This window comes from Astyanax mexicanus, chromosome 2, assembly GCF_023375975.1.
Source record: "Astyanax mexicanus isolate ESR-SI-001 chromosome 2, AstMex3_surface, whole genome shotgun sequence".
Lineage (NCBI taxonomy): Eukaryota > Metazoa > Chordata > Actinopteri > Characiformes > Acestrorhamphidae > Astyanax > Astyanax mexicanus.
In genome coordinates, this window is record NC_064409.1 from 71006584 (window position 1) to 71021621 (window position 15038).

The 15038-nt window shown below is 38.7% G+C and overlaps 1 protein-coding gene across 1 annotated transcript in view; it reads left to right on the forward strand.

Moving 5' to 3' along the window:
• Positions 1-352: 352 nt before the first annotated feature.
• The window catches only part of gfra3 (GDNF family receptor alpha 3), a 68694-nt gene continuing 54008 nt past the window's right edge, over positions 353-15038 (forward strand). Inside the window, exon 1 of the mRNA XM_022672013.2 lies at positions 353-908. Coding sequence (XP_022527734.2) covers positions 734-908 — 175 coding nt within the window. The 5' untranslated portion in view covers positions 353-733. The remainder of the gene's footprint in view (positions 909-15038) is intronic.

Consider the following 15038-nt stretch of genomic DNA (forward strand, 5'->3'; position numbering starts at 1 on the left):
CAGCCAATCAGGAGGCGTCAACCATGCGTGTGATTCAACCTGTATTCCGTCGAAGCCCCGCCCCCTTCGCTGAGCTAAGTGTTGTTCTAAACGGCAGACTGACTGCTCTCTGAGCACGGACCTGACTTTAGCCAATCGTAGCGCTCAGGGGCGTGGCTTGTTTCCAGGCAAAGCGCTTTAGTATGGAACGGCAAGAGCTCTGTGACTAGTTCCAGGTCTTAGCCAATGATAGAGCAGTGGGCGGGGTGTTCGAGCGAATCTTGGTGCGTGGGGGCGTGGTTTGTGTCGAAAACGGGTGGGGAAAAATGAAAAGCGCTGATTTTGCCCGGGTTATAGTATAGGAGCACAGCGCGGCACGAGCGGGCACGCACAACTCAAGCCGGAGCGCGAGAGTTGCGCGAGCGGGCGCGCGGCTGCTTAATTATCTACCTTAATTTGCACGCGCTGATTTTAAGTTTAATTGCATTTGTATTATCATTAGATTCGTGTTTTTATTTAAAGTATTTTTTTTACTAACACAAAAACAGCACCGGCTCGTGCAAGTTTGAATAAGGATTTTGGGTTTTCTAAGGATTTGGCTCCGTGCGCGCGAGTGGGTTTGTGTGTGTGAGGGAAGGAGACTGAGTGTGTGTGAAGTGTGTGTTGAGAGAGAGAGAAAGAGAAAAAGAGGACAGAAGGGGGAACCTGGACCTTTCCACAGCAAGTCCAGCAGCAAGACCCTGGCCCAGTGTGGATGCATGTAGTGGACGCACGCGCGCCCGTGCGTAGGACTCAACCGCTGTCCAGAAGTGTCCAACTCCGCTCGCGCCACCTTCAGCATCCCAGCCCCGGGTGCCTCGAGCTCCGGGGGGTGACGGTCTCGACCATGATCTCTGTAGGAATACTCCTGAACCTGGTCTTCATTAGAGGTAAGAGATTATCTGTATGTGTTTGATTATAGAACACCATGTGTACCACGCACCATGTGTACCACACACCATGTGGGTAGAGAGCAATGCACCAATGCTTTATGGTTCCTCATCATTATTAAGAGTAAGGAGCTCAGGCAGATGAGAGGAACATGACCAGGCTGGACACTTTCCCAGGTCAGGTTTGCTCAGCTGAGTTCAGTTCAGGTGCATGCACGCAGCTGGGTTTTGGAGCACGCGCGTGCTGCTGTTGTTTTATCACTCATTGTTTTGGTGCACTGCACTGGTCAGATGTTTCAGAGCTTCTCTAATCTTCTCTGATGCGCTGCTCACTGGAGAGTCTTATCCAGAGGCAGTTCTGGTTCAAAATGATGTTTAGGAGCTGCCTGTCCATCTGTCTGTCTATCTCTCTGTCTTCTCCAGGGTGTGTTTAATGATAGGAGAGTGTAAAGCTGCAGCAGGTAGATGTGTGTGTGTGTGTGTGTGTGTGTGTGTGGTAATGAGTGGTCCACTCTTCCAGTCCTGCAGAAATCTGATTCTCCTCACCTATTACAGTGTGAGAGGAGACCCCTGTCACACTCAATATGGTACAGTTAGTGTGTGTGATTGGACATTCTCTCTCTTTTACTCTCTCTCTCTACCACATTGTACCTCTTTATCTCAGATCTTTCTGATCTTTCTCATTCACCTATTTCAAATTAAACTATTATATTTATCAGCATGAATTGCAATGAACAACTTTTGCCAAAGCAATGAAAAAAGAGCTTACTATGAAAAGTTCATCATTACTGTTAAATAATTATTTTAAAAAATAAACAACAAAAAAATACATACATAGACATATACTTGCATACACACATAAAAAGTAATGTACATATATGCACATATATACAGACACACGCCTCACACCCATACACGCGAGAGAGCATGCATAAGATAAAAAAAACAATAAATTAATTGCAATTTTAGAACATAAGAAGTACTAATGTTTTAAATAATAGAGATCTCTTATTAGATAATTGAATCTCTCTTTCTTTTCTCTTGTCTTCATCTTATTCTCTGTATTTTAGACGGTCTCTTCCTCTCTCTCTCTTCTTCCCTTTCTCTTCTTCCTTCTATGCTCCTTCTAGTCTCCCTCTCTCTCTCACTCTCTCTCTTCCTCCCTTTATCCTTTATTTTTATCTTAGTCCCTATAGTCTCTATATCTTTCTCTCTGACTTTCTTTGCATCTACATCTCTCTCTTTGCCTTTTTTCTCTTAGTCTTTCTTTTAGTCTCTCTCTCTCTCTCTCTCTCTCTCTCTCTCTCCTGTTGTCTCACTCACTCACTCACTCACTCACTTGTTGACACTAATAAAGTAAGACAGAAACAAACATAGAACTGGAGATGGTCCCCTGATGCACACATTACAGTAACAGTGTGTATTACTCGTGGTTGTCAGTAAACATACACACACACGTACACACACACATTAGTGCACTAGTGCTGCAGTTAAACAGGCGCGCGCTTCAGTTCTGACAGTAACTTTGTGAAGGAGAGAAGGAGGGAGGCTCATCAAACAGTCGGGCCCGTCACAGTCCCTCTAGTGTTTGTGTGAGAGTGTGTGTGTGTAAAAGTGTGTGTGTTGTCGGTGTTGCTCGCCGCTCCGGCGCTTCCAGACACGCTGCAGCGCGCGCGCCTCATCGCCAGCTTTATTTATGAGCTGCGTTAATGATGTGAGTGAGCGTGCGTGGGTGTACCTGTGCGCGCGTGTGTGTGTACCTGTGTGTGTATGGCAAGCCAAATGGGTCAGAATTCGCCTGGGTCTGACGGCGCTTAAAGCGTGCGTAATACTTAAAAAACGCCGTCCAAAACGCCGTGCAGGGCTTACTTTTACGCCTTGGAACAAACGCGAGGCGCCGCCAGGCGTTTAAGAGCGTGTGGCGGCGCCAGGCGCTTACATAACGCCACCACGCGTTTTCATAACGCCTCCAGGCGTTCCATATGCAAAAACGGACAGAATATACATATCCCCTCCTTCTCCAAGCAGTTCAGCCCTCTGACTCTGTCAGGGAACTATATCTCCTGTTAAAATAAAAGCCCCCAAGTGCTTCAAATGTCTGCTGTGTTATTAGATGTGCTAGATTCATGTATTTCTGGCTAAACTGGGCTTTGCAAAATGTAGTCCCTGATTAAAACATAACAAAATGTAATCAAATGTACTTATTTTTTATCAACTCTTTCATTGCTGGCCTATTTAGTAATCATGTTTAATTTGTCTGATGCCGCAAGACCTGAGCCAGCAAACACACACACACACACACACACACACACACACACACACACACACACACACACACACACTCTCTAGAAGGCATTGGGGATTTTAATAAAACGCGCAATACAGAGACCACCACAGCATACAGAATGAATGCATAAATGGAGAAATTAGGAAATCAACCGGACACACAAAATCCAGCAACACATTTAGCAGATCTGTGTAGAGATTCTATACGTTTTAGGGTCACTCTTAAAAAAATAAAAACTGTTCACTATGAGATCGTAATATTCCGAATCATTCAGTATTCAAGGTATTCCTTAATTAAATTGTTTTTGATCATGGTACATCCTTATATTATTTTTTGCTTTCTTACTTTTTAAATAAAAGCCCTTTTTGTATCGCTGCCGCTCAAACGGGCAGCGTGGGTCTAAAATGAGCCACATTCATTTTCTATGCTACTTCAAGTATGGCTGTGTGGTTCTATGATATATTTTAGCAACGCATTAATTCCGTCGTTCAGAATTTAATTGACGAATTTATGAATGAGTGTTTCTTTTGCACAAATCTTCATTTTCATTCTCCTTACACAGGTTTACACACACGGGTCAGACACAACGCACATGAATTTACCATTTCACAGCTCAGCACAGCTCCCTCAGTACTGTTTTAGGATAACATCACCTTAGAAAATATTTGATGCCACTAGTGAAAGATAACTGTATATAATATTTGATTAGGATTAGGTTACCATTAGAGTGAGAATATTACCTGTCAGAAAGTTACAAGTACGTATTATTAGATGTTGACATATTCTATTTTAGTTAGCTTAATATACTGTAGTACTTTGTTAGGCCATTTAGCTACAGGGTGTGTTTATAATAATGCTCTTGGTGACAGTAACTGAAATATTTTATTAATTTAAAGAATAAACATTTTTAATAAAATAAATAGTACAGTCTAATATAGGATAATGATAATAATAATAATAATAATAATAATAATAATAATAATAATAATAATAATAATAACAATAATAAACGTTTTATGTAGAACATTCAAACAAAACATCTGTAAATCTTTTGGATTTTGTAAATAATAGTAGTAGTAATAATAATAATAATAATAATAATAATAATAATAATAATAACACGCTTTAGCAATTGTGCCCATTTTTACGAGCAGGCGTCCTACAGCGATCATATTTTTCCTGAATCCTAAATAAAAATGCAAAACATATTTATAATGCGTGCAGAGTAGAATATTTTCGCTTTGTTTAAGTGCGCAAACTAAATTTTTCCCGCACTTTATTTACCGCGGTGGTTACGCAAAAAAAAAAAACGGTAAAACATTTAATTCAGGGCCGGAGTGGGCCCTTTTTTCAGCCCGGGAGTTTCGTGCCCAAATCCAGCCCATTTTTTCCATGGAGCAGGAATTTGAATAAATAAAACAGCAGCTAGATCTTACAATGCCTTTTTATTACATATAAGTACAAGTATATGTTGGTAAGTTAACAGAACACCCTTCACCTAAACACGTTTAATTCCAATTTAAATCAAATAAAGATTTAAAAGGTAATTAATTTGACTTAAAAGTAGTGCTGGGCGATATGGGAAAATATTTCATATATATATATATATATATATATATATATATATATATATATATATATATATATATATATATATATATATATATATATATATCACAATAACGATATATATCATGATATACCACATTTATATAAATCAATTATAAATAAATTAACAAACACGAAACTGAGGGTATTTAATCTGTAATTTCAGTTCGTTTTAGTTTTTTTTCTTTTAATCACCGTTTTTATTCGTTTCAGTTAATGAGAAGTTTCGTTAACAATAAGACTTGGTTACTTAGCTATATGGTGATTATCATGCAATAGCTTTATATAAAATTAAAATAGTATTAAAAAACAGATGACATCACAGACTATTTCCTGGAGCCCGACCAGCTGAGGAAAGTGATGCGCTCATCTGCGCGTTTGAAGCTCCGCAGGTGGATTAATAGGTGCGCGGCTCGCGGGGATCTGGCGCTAATTCTATTGCTTTGGGGCTGCATGACATTCAGTCTCTCAGTCTGCCAGTCAGACTACAGTGTCAGCATATATCAGGTGCGTTTTCGTACAGGACAAACCATTCAAACATGCGAATGAGATCTCAGCACCTGATTAAAAAAATCACACAGTGTCTGTCTGGCTTAAAATTAGATACAGCTATTATATTATATTATAATTAATAAATAAATATTCATTTAAAAGACCAGGGAAACGTTCTGTATGCTAACAAGCTAGAAGCTAATAAGCTAATAACAACATTTAATAAAAACAGAAAAATAGATGTAAAATAGGAAAATAACCAACTAAACTAAGCTCAAAATGCTAAAAGAAATATAATCTAACGAATTCTAAAGGATCAAAATGAAATAGTGAATCCTCAAAGCAGTAGCTTAAAGACAGAATATAAAGCTTTACCAGATTCAAAATCTTAATTCTAATAAACAAGGCATATTTCGCCCTAAATGTTTATTTCCTGAAAGGACATACAGCTAAATAGGCTAGATACTGAAAAGCAGAGATTCTAGGCTTTAAAATTAAAAAAATAATTATTCATAAACACAAAAAGATATTAACTATGACATATTTCTGGCCCGTCGGCGGGCCAGGGCGTGTTAAGAGGTTAATGATGTGTATTGGGCTCTACAAAATAAACTACGCTAAATCGACATTGCAAACGTTGCCCAATAGCTGACGATTCAAGATTATTTCCATATCTCTGTTTACCGGCTGCAGCTGAAGTCTGTCTTCTGGAAAACAAGTTTGTTAATTTTGCACATTTGGCTGCTTCTTCTTCCATCTTCTTTCTTTTTTTAATCTGGCCTTTTCGGCTCCACCTGGCCTCTTTTTACCCTCCATCACAGTCGTCTGACGCTTTGTGCTATTCTGTTGCTGCATTTAATTTGATCGCTTCAGAAAAGACCACTCGTGGACGCAACCAACTCAAACATTTGGGAGAGGAGAATTCCCTCAGATGGTTAAACCCGACGTAGGGGCTGTGTTGTCAGACGAATAGAGAGTGCATACGTAGTTGAATGGCAATGAATGCAAGAATAAGATTAGAGAAGTGAGGGTAAATAATTTTTTTCCGTCCAACCGGCCCAAACTCGCCCCGCCCATCGGGAATCCTCCCGATTAGCCACTCCGGGCTTGTTTAAATAATTTATTAATTCAATATAATAATAATTATATCAATATAATAATAATAATAATAATAATAATAATAATATCAAATTATATTAATAATAATAATAGTAATAATAAAAGTGTGTGTGTGTGTGTGTGTGTGTGCAGTTTTAAAAAAATCTACAAAATATTCAGAATGCTAACTAAAATAGAATATGTCAAAATAATGTCAATATTATTATTATTATTATTATTATTATTATTATTATTATTATTATCATTATCCTATATTAGACTGTACTATTTATTTTATTAAAAATGTTTATTCTTTAAATTAATAAAATATTTCAGTTACTGTCACCAAGAACATTATTATAAACACACCCTGTAGCTAAATGGCCTAACAAAGTACTACAGTATATTAAGCTAACTAAAATAGAATATGTCAACATCTAATAATACGTACTTGTAACTTTCTGACAGGTAATATTCTCACTCTAATGGTAACCTAATCCTAATCAAATATTATATACAGTTATCTTTCACTAGTGGCATCAAATATTTTCTAAGGTGATGTTATCGTAAAACAGTACTGAGGGAGCTGTGCTGAGCTGTGAAATGGTAAATTCATGTGCGTTGTGTCTGACCCGTGTGTGTAAACCTGTGTAAGGAGAATGAAAATGAAGATTTGTGCAAAAGAAACACTCATTCATAAATTCGTCAATTAAATTCTGAACGACGGAATTAATGCGTTGCTAAAATATATCATAGAACCACACAGCCATACTTGAAGTAGCATAGAAAATGAATGTGGCTCATTTTAGACCCACGCTGCCCGTTTGAGCGGCAGCGATACAAAAAGGGCTTTTATTTAAAAAGTAAGAAAGCAAAAAATAATATAAGGATGTACCATGATCAAAAACAATTTAATTAAGGAATACCTTGAATACTGAATGATTCGGAATATTACGATCTCATAGTGAACAGTTTTTATTTTTTTAAGAGTGACCCTAAAACGTATAGAATCTCTACACAGATCTGCTAAATGTGTTGCTGGATTTTGTGTGTCCGGTTGATTTCCTAATTTCTCCATTTATGCATTCATTCTGTATGCTGTGGTGGTCTCTGTATTGCGCGTTTTATTAAAATCCCCAATGCCTTCGAGAGAGAGTGTGTGTGTGTGTGTGTTTGCTGGCTCAGGTCTTGCGGCATCAGACAAATTAAACATGATTACTAAATAGGCCAGCAATGAAAGAGTTGATAAAAAATAAGTACATTTGATTACATTTTGTTATGTTTTAATCAGGGACTACATTTTGCAAAGCCCAGTTTAGCCAGAAATACATGAATCTAGCACATCTAATAACACAGCAGACATTTGAAGCACTTGGGGGCTTTTATTTTAACAGGAGATATAGTTCCCTGACAGAGTCAGAGGGCTGAACTGCTTGGAGAAGGAGGGGATATGTATATTCTGTCCGTTTTTGCATATGGAACGCCTGGAGGCGTTATGAAAACGCGTGGTGGCGTTATGTAAGCGCCTGGCGCCGCCACACGCTCTTAAACGCCTGGCGGCGCCTCGCGTTTGTTCCAAGGCGTAAAAGTAAGCCCTGCACGGCGTTTTGGACGGCGTTTTTTAAGTATTACGCACGCTTTAAGCGCCGTCAGACCCAGGCGAATTCTGACCCATTTGGCTTGCCATAGTGTGTGCGTGTGTTAACGCGCGTGTGCTTGTGTGTCCGAATTAGGTATAACTATCTCTCTCTCTCTTTCTCTCTCCCTCTCTCTTTCTTTTTCTCCCTGTTTCCAGAGCACACACATTACAAACACAATCAACTAAATGGCATTAGACAATGTTCAACAAACACTACTATAAAAATAATAAGCATAAAAAAATAATAATAAATAATGTTCAGTATTTATATTCTTATTTGCAGTAATTGTACAGGGGTGAGTATGGGATTGATGTAGGTGGGGTTTATTTTTGCAGAAATGTTTTCAATTTTCTTAAATTGTGTTGAATTTTGGGCAGTGGTGGAGGTGTACAGTACTTGCCGGCCAGATTTTGCCTCTGTTACTCTTTCTGAGACCCTGTTTACACATGGTCATTTGATCTGTATTGAGTATCAGAATTATTTCTGGATGGGGCCAAACCACATAAAGTACAAAGTGTAAACACACCTAGAACACATTTAAAACAGATACAAATCCAATCAGTGAATCTACTTTAAGGGGTGATCTGAGATGCGTTTGAAGCACATATTCTAGTAGTATATATTCTAACTCTCCGAGATACAGTGAACAGCCAAAACTCCTCCCTGTACAACCAAAAACTACTCCCAGTAGCTTTTAGTTGGACTAACCGGAGACACATTTCATGACTAATTTTAAATGCATGTGGCTAAAATCAATTCAATGTATTAGGATACAATCCAGATACCAGTCATATGAAGAGATATAAAGAGAGCAGGTGTAAATGAGTCAGTGTGAATCTCAATCTTATGCCAGCCATATACTAGACAACTTTGAAAATCCTCTGAAAATTATTTTAAAAAACTTAACTCACATCTAAAACTGTCTTGCAATAAAAATATTGCAGGCTCACTTTTTGCAAGACTGCAGCTCGATTTCTTTAGAGATTATTTTCCATTATACTCCTGGTGGAAATGAACACATAGAGAAACTGTTGAACAATGAAGCAGAAACAGAAGCAGGTTTTGACCACAGCTGCCCTTGTGTGTGTGTGTGTGTGTGTGCAGGAGTTTGTTTGAAAAATGAAACACTGCAGAACGTGGCCATGGCGCTGTTTAAATGAATAGTGACAGCTGCTTCTTGTTTGCTGCTGAATGGAGCTCACCTATTGGTTAGTCACAGTGTCCACATCACAATTAGCATGAGACAAGATTAAAAACCTGTTATACTATTAAATACAGTTGATTTTATTGGAACGACAGGAACAGAAAAAGACATCCTGTGTCATCCTGACTATCATATACCAAACAATGGCATTGTCTTCGACAATAAAATAGCTTGAAAACACATTTGTTTAGTTTCTATCTCTGTCTCTGTCTATTGCTTATTCTTGTTCGCTTGCTCTCGCTCTCTCTTTTAATAGCTCTCTGTATGAGTGTCTCTCTTTCTGAGCGTCTCTCACACTCTGCATCTCTTTATTTCTCTCTCTTTCTTTTCCTTAATAGTTCTCTTCATTTCTGAGTGTCTCTCTTTTAGCCTTATCTAGCCTAATCTGTTATCAGTCTTTTTTGGGGTCTCCTCTCTCTCTCTCTCTCTCTCTCTCTCTCTCTCTCTCTCTCTCTCTCTCTCTCTCTCTCTCTCTCTCATTCTCTCCCAGTGCCTCTCTCTCTCTCTCTCTCTTGCTCTCTATCTCTCAATTTTTTCTCTCTTTTTAATTCCATAATAGTTCGTTTTATTTCTGAGTGTCTGTCTCTTTCAGCCTTAATTATTTATTTTTTTCAACCTGTTTTAGGATCTCTCTTTTCTCTCTCTCTCTATCCATTTCGCTCCCTCTCTCTCTCTCTCATTCTCTCTCTCTTTCTCTTTCTTTCCTTTTCGAGTGTCTTTCTCTTTCAGCCTTATTTTTTAAATTGTCTCAATCTGTTTTCAGAATTTTTTATCTTTATTTTGGTCTCTCTATATCTCTCTTTCTTTCTCTCTCTCTCTATCTCTCTCTCTCTCTCTCTCTCTCTCTCTCTCTCAGTGCCCCTCTCTCTCATTCTCTCTCTTTCAGCCTTTATTTTTTTTATTTTCTCAGTTTGTCTTAGAATTATTTTATTTTGGTTTCTCTCTCTCTCTGGTGGGTGTGGATGCAGTGCTGATCTAGATCTGCTCTGAATTTGCTTGATTGAAACAAGGCTGTCATTTCTATATTAATAAAATATCACACACAGACACAAAGTTGTCTCCAGATTTGAGATTTGACTGAAGGAGGTGTTTTATATTAAAGTGGAAGGGATGGACACTCGTCTAGACTGAGATAAACTCAGCAGTGAGGTGTTTGGTCAGGGTTTGTTTGGTTTCAGTGTGTGAGAAGAGTGAACCTCATGAAGTGTTAATATGGGGGTGCGAACGGTCCTGCCAAACCCAGTGATGGACACCAACTTAAGAGCACTGCTGTGTGTGTGTAGGGTGGACATCAAAGTCTGGATGCAGAGTCACTAACTCCTGCTTAATTCAGACAACACACACCTGCTGTTTCTCTGTCCGAAGGCCGCTGGAAGCGAGCTGTCTGATTTACATGTTAAGTCTTGATGGCTTTGAGAAATCTCAGGCTGACGGGTCTTATCGTAGACAGGTGTGTGTGTGTTTGTGTGTGTGTTTATGGGTGTGTGTGCGTGCACGCCAGCCAGGCCGCTTCACTGACACCCGAGGCCTGACTCCAGGCGCCAGATGTTGACAGCTGTGGAAGCGATCCTGCCAAAATCACAGACGGCCGAGACCAGCGGTTCTCAGCTGGATTTTTCTCAGCACCCACGTTTGTCCTTTATCATTAAGTCACAGCCCAAAAGCAGTTTAGCAGATTAACCCACTTATATCTCAGCCCACCAAACACACTACACTTTATCTGTTAGGAACAAAAATACTATAGTTATTACAGTATAATGTAGTTCATATGTAGTGTAATATAATGCAGTTAGAGTCATGCTTTTGTTCTGGGAAAAGTTTCCTAACTGCTGCGTGTGTGTATTGTATTAAGATGATCTAATTTGTAGGGAAGGCGTACCTATTCCTGTTAAACATTAGGCAAATCAAAAGCACATTGTTTAAGATTTTGTAAAATGTGTTTTAGACAGATACACCCATTATTCACTCCAGTTTAAAAATTCTTTATTTGAATCTTTGTTTTAGCTGACAGTATTTAAAATCAAGCGATTTGTGATAAAAAAAATTACATTATTTACACGCTTAAATGTAACGTAAATGCATGGAGAAGTGTAAAGAAACCTTTTACAACTTCATGGCAAATGCAAACAAATGCAGTGTTTTCATAGTGTAATTTCAGGGCAAGGGCACCAGCCTATTTATTTAACAATAGCTCATCGCAAGTAATAGAAAATTACATTCACAAATGTCAAGATAGAATTTACTGTGCGAAATATCCATGTTAACCATTACACAGTCCACTTATCCATCAAAATGTCTTAATAAACTTTAATTTATTAAGTTTTATAAGTGAACCATTAGCAAAATACCTACCTAAGTGCTAAATAACTTGTTCTAGGGGCCAATCCTCATTGGTAGATTCTTCTATGTGTGGACTCTCTCATTATCTCATAATGTTGGAAGACAACAGCTTTGGGTCGTGACCCATCATTTGAGAACTGACATGGTTTGGGTTTCTCAAAAGCTTCTCAGCACTGAGATGAGTTATAGATAGTTGACTGGGCTTCACACTCATTTTCTGTGTAAAGATGTGCTTAATGCTAAGATGCTTTTGAAAAACAGGGTCCTGGACTGTAGTTGATTTGTTTGGGCAGTCATTGATGATTAAAATACTTTTGTTTTGGGCATTAAATTCAAAATGTATTATTTTAGATTTTTTTTAGAAAGGTACAAGTTTTGTAAAAGAACATTTTTGGGCTCACTTGATCTGTTTTAGGGTGATGATTTGAAAAATATTTGGTTTTGGACATTAAGATTTAAGCTGTAATTTCTATTTAAGAAACATACAAACATTTTGTAGAGAATAAGTGAACATTCTATGACTGAAATTTTGCGTCTAAAAATTGCAAAAAAGAGGACTTTTTGACGTGTGGATTGCAACCTTCTTAACCTTCGTTATTTTTTTCATTATTGTTTAGTAATTGCATTTTCTACATTACACTTAATGTCACATCCTTTTCCTGTCCCTTGTCAGCCTCCATATTTTTTCCCTTTACTTTGTTTGTTGTCCTAGTCATGTGCTCATAGCCCATGTCTTTAGTGCCTGTGTCCCACCTGTGTTCATTTGTAGCTCCGCCCCTCATTACCTGTTCCCAGGTGTTTTCTATTCCCCATGTGTGTATTGAAAATGTTAGTTTGTCGGTTCTTGCACATTGTTAGCATCTGTCCAAGTTGCATTTATGTTCTGTTCGTTCCCTGGTGTTTTGTTTTTGGTTTATTGTTTTTTTTTGTATTCTTGTTTCTTCATGGTTAATACTGGCATACTTGTATTTGCGTCCACTCTCCGCGTCTTCTCCTTCCAGCAGTCGTAACACTTAAACTTTACACTTAAAATTTAATGTTTGATATTTTTCTAATTTTAATTTCCGTGCATCTCTAATGTTTTGCAAAGGAGCATCTTGGGGTCACGACCCAACATTTGACAACTACTGACCATAACAGCACCTGATCTGTTCTAGGGGGGGGGGGGGGGGCATGCATTATTTATATAATTTTCTCTGTTAATCAGAAAGCTTTCATTTTAATTTTAGAAACCTCTGTACGTTTTGTACAGCTTTGGGTCGTGACCCTCCAATTAAGGCACAGTCACCAGAACCATTCATTCCTGTTTTAGTGGGGTTTTCAGTACATTTCAGTGAACACAGCGGCTGTATTGCTGGGGTCTCTGCTGCATAAAAGTGTGTGTGAAGATTGAAAGCCGCTGGTCGTATCCGTGCTCCACAGGTACGCTGCTTTGTACGTCGCTCGCTGCTTTGTGGCTGCATCCACTAATTGGCTGCTTGTGCAAAGCTGGCGTACAGGAATGGCCTTGAGTGGAAACGGGGCCAGGCGGCGGCCAAGGACGGGTCCAGAGACAAGCTAATGACATGAGCGTTTTGAATGGATCAAAGGGAGTTAAAAGAATAAGGGATAGAAGAAAAAAAGCACACACACACACACACACACACACACACACACACATTCACACACTCGACTGTATCCACGGAGGTTCGGGGTCTGGGAGCCTTGGAGGTGTTCACAAAGGTAGACGTTATTGCCAGTGATCTGATCTTGACATATGGGGGAGTACAGGGACGTTTCGCGGGCCTTTAGGGTCATGTGTGTTTTTTGTTGATAACGAGGATTTGGAACGCAAACATGGGAATGGCAGATGGTGTTGGGCTTGCGCCTTGCCTGGAAGACTCAAGCCAAGCGACAGAATCCGAGAGAGACTGCGTGTGTATGTGTGTGTGTACGAAAAAAAGAGAGAGAGAGCGGGCGAGAGTGAGAGAGAGAGACTGAGAGCGAGAGGCAGTAAACCAGCCGCCCCTCGCACCCAGGCCTGATTTTAGCATAATGTTGCAAGCTAATTATCATTAAACGGATGGTGTTAGCTAAGCACAGTAAATCAGCGCAGTGTGTAAGAGAGTGTGTGTGTGTGTGTTTAGAGTGTGTGTGTGTAAAGACTCTCTGAAGAGTCAGCCTCTTGCCTGGCGCTGAACCTTCCTCTGCGAATCTTTGGGATTGTGCTCCGCTTTCTCCGCCCTGTCAATCATACAGGCCTATCCTGCCCGCTCGCTTTAATACAGCCGCCACGCTCTGATGGGACGTGTCACCAATAGTGAATAGGACGCTGCTCTGACCCACATTCCGCAAAAAAATACCCCTCACAATCTCTGCCTTAAAGAGCGGACGGCAGACGTCACCCCTCCAATCACATTTTCATTCTGCGCCGTGCTCCGTACCTTCCAGAGGATTGAAGGTGATGATTTGTTTCGATGGACGATTCATGCCTGAAATTCAGGGTCATCTGCACGCCCTCGCTGGACACAAGTCCACTGGCCCGCTAAATTCTAAATTAGAGTAATAGACAGAAAATCAGATGTACCTTTTTATATCAGTGCAAATAAACTGTTAGCGAGTCCAGCAGCCAGGATGTGTTTGGTGTCTAAGGTAATTAATGCTAATTTAGTTGGAGATAATGTAACTGTAACTTGTATTGGAAGTTATTCACATTACATTTACATGGCCAGTACACAAAGTGTAATGGTACAAATGAATAAAACTCTGGTTAATCAAGATTTTTTTCTTATTTTTACTTTTTTGCACTGGAGCTGCAATATGAGTTCATACCCTAACAATATAATACCAACAATATTATAACATAACATTTAACGACTGTTATAAAGCTATCAGCTACATACTGTCAAATTCTAATTGTGAAGCAGTGTGCATAATTTAATATGAATAGCTATGTTAATAAAGTATATATATATATATGTAAATGCTGACTGTAGGAAAACACAAAAAACAGTATAAATTAATGTGGAAAAATGTGGAATATTTTTTTTATTATTTGTTGTGACTGCTTATTAGTGGTTTTAAAGTATTTACAACAAAATACTCATTTATAGACTCATTTATAAACCATTTATAAACCCTTTAAAAAAGTCTTATTTTAAAGGGGTTCCTTTATTACTTAAATGTCTTCATTTGTTTCATTTGTAAATGGCATCAGTTGTAAAGTTATGAAGAGGTAGAGTTGGAGTACAGTGAATACAGTGAATAGTAATGTTTATATATGACATATGGCAAGAACTACTCAACTAATTAAAGGAAAGTAAAAAATGACTTAAAGAAATGAAGGTCAGTCAATACGAAAATCAATTTCGAGAACTTTGAAAGTGCAATTTTAAAAAAGACTATCAAAAACTTTATGATGATGATGATGATGATGATGATAAAACTGGCACTCATCAGGACCACCCCAAGAAAGGAAAAAA